Source organism: Phasianus colchicus, chromosome 5 (assembly GCF_987193195.1).
Source record: "Phasianus colchicus chromosome 5, bPhaCol1.hap1.1, whole genome shotgun sequence".
In the NCBI taxonomy this organism is placed as follows: Eukaryota; Metazoa; Chordata; class Aves; order Galliformes; family Phasianidae; genus Phasianus; species Phasianus colchicus.
This window is the reverse complement of record NC_143440.1, coordinates 50523947-50527817: the sequence shown is the minus strand read 5'-3', so window position 1 is coordinate 50527817 and position 3871 is coordinate 50523947. Positions and strand designations below refer to the sequence as shown.

At 62.9% G+C, this 3871-nt stretch overlaps 1 protein-coding gene across 1 annotated transcript; it reads right to left on the bottom strand.

Moving 5' to 3' along the window:
• Nucleotides 1-459: 459 nt before the first annotated feature.
• DIO3 (iodothyronine deiodinase 3) lies at nucleotides 460-2156 on the bottom strand. Its single transcript, XM_031592874.2, has one exon. The coding sequence runs from the start codon at nucleotides 1848-1850 to the stop codon at nucleotides 1026-1028; it is 825 nt and encodes a 274-aa protein (XP_031448734.1). The 5' UTR covers nucleotides 1851-2156; the 3' UTR covers nucleotides 460-1025.
• Between the last annotated feature and the right edge of the window lie 1715 nt (nucleotides 2157-3871).

The window sequence follows — 3871 nt, the reverse complement described above, 5'->3', positions numbered from 1 at the left end:
TGCAAAGACCGGGAACCCCGTCCCGTCCCGTCCCCTCCCATCCTGTCCCGCCGCGGCCGTGGAGCCGCCCGAGGGTCCGGTGAGCGGATGCCGCTGGGGTCTTCGGAGAGACTCTCAGCTCGGCATCACCTGCGGGCTGCGGAGCGGTGTTCCCCGCCCTCTGAGGCGGTGCGCAGCGGGGCTGCCCGACGTGCAGGTGCTCTCCGAACCCCGCCCCCGGCACCTCGGAGCCGCCCCCGCTCCTCGACGGAGCGTCCCCGGCCGGGACCGCGTCCACCCGTCCCGCGGGAGCCCGGGAGGTAGGGGTTGCCCCCGGGACGCCCAATGCCCCCCTCTCCTCCGGGTCCCGCCGCAGCACCCGGCAGCGCATCCTCTGGCGGCAGCCGCTCCTCGGCCGTGGAGGGGAAGTGAGAAGGTGGACAGGAGGAAAGGGGATGCGGCGCTCTGAAGCGAGATAGAGAGAGACGGGAAAGGTTAGACGTGTATTTACTCAACCTTTATTATTTAAAAAAATTCATTAAAAAAAAAGGTGAACGAACGTCTTACAAAACCCCCCCCATAAATAGGACATTCCGTTCAGCTCTGGCTATTGGCAGTTCTAGTACTTGACAACATCAGACACGATTTCCTGGCATTAGAGAAACCCATTTCAAAATCGGTCATCACAAAGAAATACTAGAAATCCCAGTTAGCACTTGCTAGGCAGCACGGAGCACTTGTACACAACTTTTCAGACACACACCCGCGCACACACGCAGCTGGGAACAGATCCCGAAGAAAGAGAGCCGCCTTAAAAAATAGTAAACGCTTCTCAAAAGAAAAAAAAGGAAAAAAAAAAAAAAAAGAGTTATTTACAAAACGCACATGGAAATACAGTATTGACAAAGCGTGGCTGGCAAATCAACATGATTTGAATAGAGAAAGGACTATGGCACATCTCGCCCGCACGCAGCCCCGGCGCGGAGCCCCCCCGCGTTCCTCCGCCCGCCGTCCCCTCTCCCCCCGCGCCTTCTGCCGGGTCCTTTTTACACTTGGATGACCACCGCGCCGGGGCTCTGGAGCCGGGTTTTGTACTGGTCTAGCCAGCTCCGCAGCTCCGAGATCTTGTAGCCCTCCGGTCCTCGGCCTCCCTGGTACATCACCTTCTCCTCCTGGATGACGTAGAGCCGCTCGAAGTAGGCGCCGTAGGCAGCGCTGGAAGCGTTGTCCATGGTGTCCACGGCCAGGGGGCAATCGGGCGCCCCTTCCCGCATCAGCTGCGCCGCCCGCAGCCTGTCCTGGAGGCACTGGTGCTTGGGGATGCTGTAGGCAGCGTCCGAGCTGACCCAGCCGTCGGAGGGGTGCGCTTCTTCGATGTACACCAGCAGAAAGTCGGCAATGTCCACGAAGTGCGCGGCCAGGCGCCGGAAGGACCTCAGGCGGGCCATGAACGGGGGTCAGGTGCAGCTGCCGAAGTTGAGGATGAGGGGCCTCTTGCCGCGGGCGAAGTCGAGGATGCGGAGCCTCTTCTGCCCGTCCAGCTGGATCACCTCGGGGTTGGGGGCCGGCGAGCCCACGTGCGCCGACTTGAAGAAGTCCAGCTTCTGCCCGTGCCACACGGCCTTCAGCGACTCCAGCGTGAACATGCGGTTGGAATCGGACACGCAGACCGGAGGGTCGTCGGGGGGCGGCCCCTCGCCGGCTCCGGCCGCCTCCTCCGCCGTGGGCATCGTCAGCATCTTCTTGCGAATGCACAGAAAATCCAGGAGCCAGAGCATCACGGCGGTGAGCAGGAAGCGGGGGAAGAGGAGGATGCAGGCGGCCGCCTGGGTGAGCAGCTGCAAGGTGTGAGCGCCCAGCGAGTGGAGCATCGCCGCGGCGGCTGCTGCGGGCAGGGCTGCCCGCCCGCCCCCCCGGACCCTGCGTGCCGGGGTCTGCGCGGCACGGCTGAGATCCCGCTTCTCTTTAAGCCCATTTTATAGTCGGGGATTTAAATGAAAAGTGACTCCACCTCCGGCCAGAACCCGCCCCTCTGGAACTTGAGCCTGGGGATTACCTACCCCTCCACTCTAATGACCTAAAAATACACAGACAAAAGGGGAGAGAGCCCCGCCGGGAGCTGCGGGGGACGTGCGACGAGGCAGGGAGCGGCCGCTGTCGGACACCGGCGGAGCGTCCCACGCGGGGCATCGCCGGGTCCCGGCACGGACAGCGGCGCGCGCTCCGCGGGCGGTCCCGCCGAGGACGATGCAACAGGCGCGGCGCGGACCCCCGAGCGGAGCGGGGCTGGGGCCGCGCAGGCAGCGCGCCGTCCCGGGAGCGCCCGCAGGTGACGGGGACGCTGCCGCCAGCGCCGCGCCGCGCTTCTCCCGCTCTTCCTTCCCCCGCCCCTGGTCCCGGCCGCCCCCCGCCCCGGCCGACCCTTGGCACGGGGCACGGACCCCCGCCCCGGCGCCTCGGGGTCACGGGGTGCTCGAACCCGCGGACGCGCCGCATCCTCCCGAGGCGGTGGCGGCAGAGCGGGACGGGGCGGGCGCTGCCCCCGGCGGGAAGCGCGGACTCCGGAGCTCGGGGCGCGGCGGTGCCAGGTGGGTGCGGGCGGGCGGACTGTGCCCCGCGGCGGAGGAGGGGCGGCGGCGGCGAGCTCCGTCCGCTAGGGGGCGCTGTTGGCCGAGAAGCCGCGGCGGCGGCGGAGGGGAGCGGCGGGGCCGCGTCGACCCCGGCTCGGGGGTGCTCGCGTCCCGCGGGGCCGCCGGGGTGTGAAGGCGGGGCCGAGCCGCGCTGCGGGGCGGTCTTCCTGCGCGCTCGACGCCGGCTCGGCCGGAGCTTGTCCACGGGGCGCGTCCCGTCCCATCCCGTCCCGGAGCTGTGCGCTTCGCTCCTGCCCGGCTGTCCCCTCCGGGGTCCCGGATCTAGACACAGTTCCAGACAAAGCCTGCCGGTCCTGCGGCTCTGCTGACACAGGGCTCCCAGTCCGCAGCGTGCACATCACTTCTTCACCACCTTCCTCAGAACTGTGTGTGAGAGCTGTCCGAAGCGCTGAACACTGCCCTCTGTTATGTACATGTGCTCCTGCATTCGTAGAATCACAGGATCGTTAAGGTTGGAAAACACCGCTAAGATCATTAAGACCAACCCCAGCTCATCACCTATTCATGCACTGCCCTGACATCACGCTTGCAGGTGCTTCGTCCCAGAGCCAGGGATGCTTGGCTTGAGGATGCCGTGTGGTATCCATGCTGAGAACCACATTTCTGTGTGGTGTCACCTGCAGCCCCCCAAAGACCTGCAGGACCACAGCTCCCATCTGCAGTGAGCCCATCCCCATGTGGGGTTGTGCATCCCAGCACACCTCCCAGCTGACATCTGCAGAACTGCTGTACAGCCACTTGGTCACTTTATGGGAGGCAAGCGGCTCGGTTCATTTTGATGTAACTTACTATGAGAACTCTGAATAAAGGGCAAAATTAAAGTCTCATTTTAATTTTTCCATATCTGGTTCAAAGTAGCGTCTTTTAGAGCAACCTAAGCAGGCGCCCGGATGGGAGCCCCCAGAGGGATGTCCTCTGTTGGTGTCAATGACAAGTGAGGTTCTGTACCATCCAGGAATTGTACTTCATCCAGCTCTGTACCATCTGGATGGAAACATGTGCCCTGGTCCCATAAAGGCATCTTCATACCCAGCCTGACTAATGGCTCTGTTGGCATTCTGTGGCGCTCAGACCAGGGAAAATTACTGAGCAGATATTTACTATATTGTCAAATTTATTTTGAACTCTTCATGTGGGCCTCTCACCACCTCTCTGCGCAGTTATGCAATCTTGAAAACCACAAATTAAAGCCTCTAAACAGACGCAATAACAAATTGTGGTAGCTCTGAAGAAACCCCCAG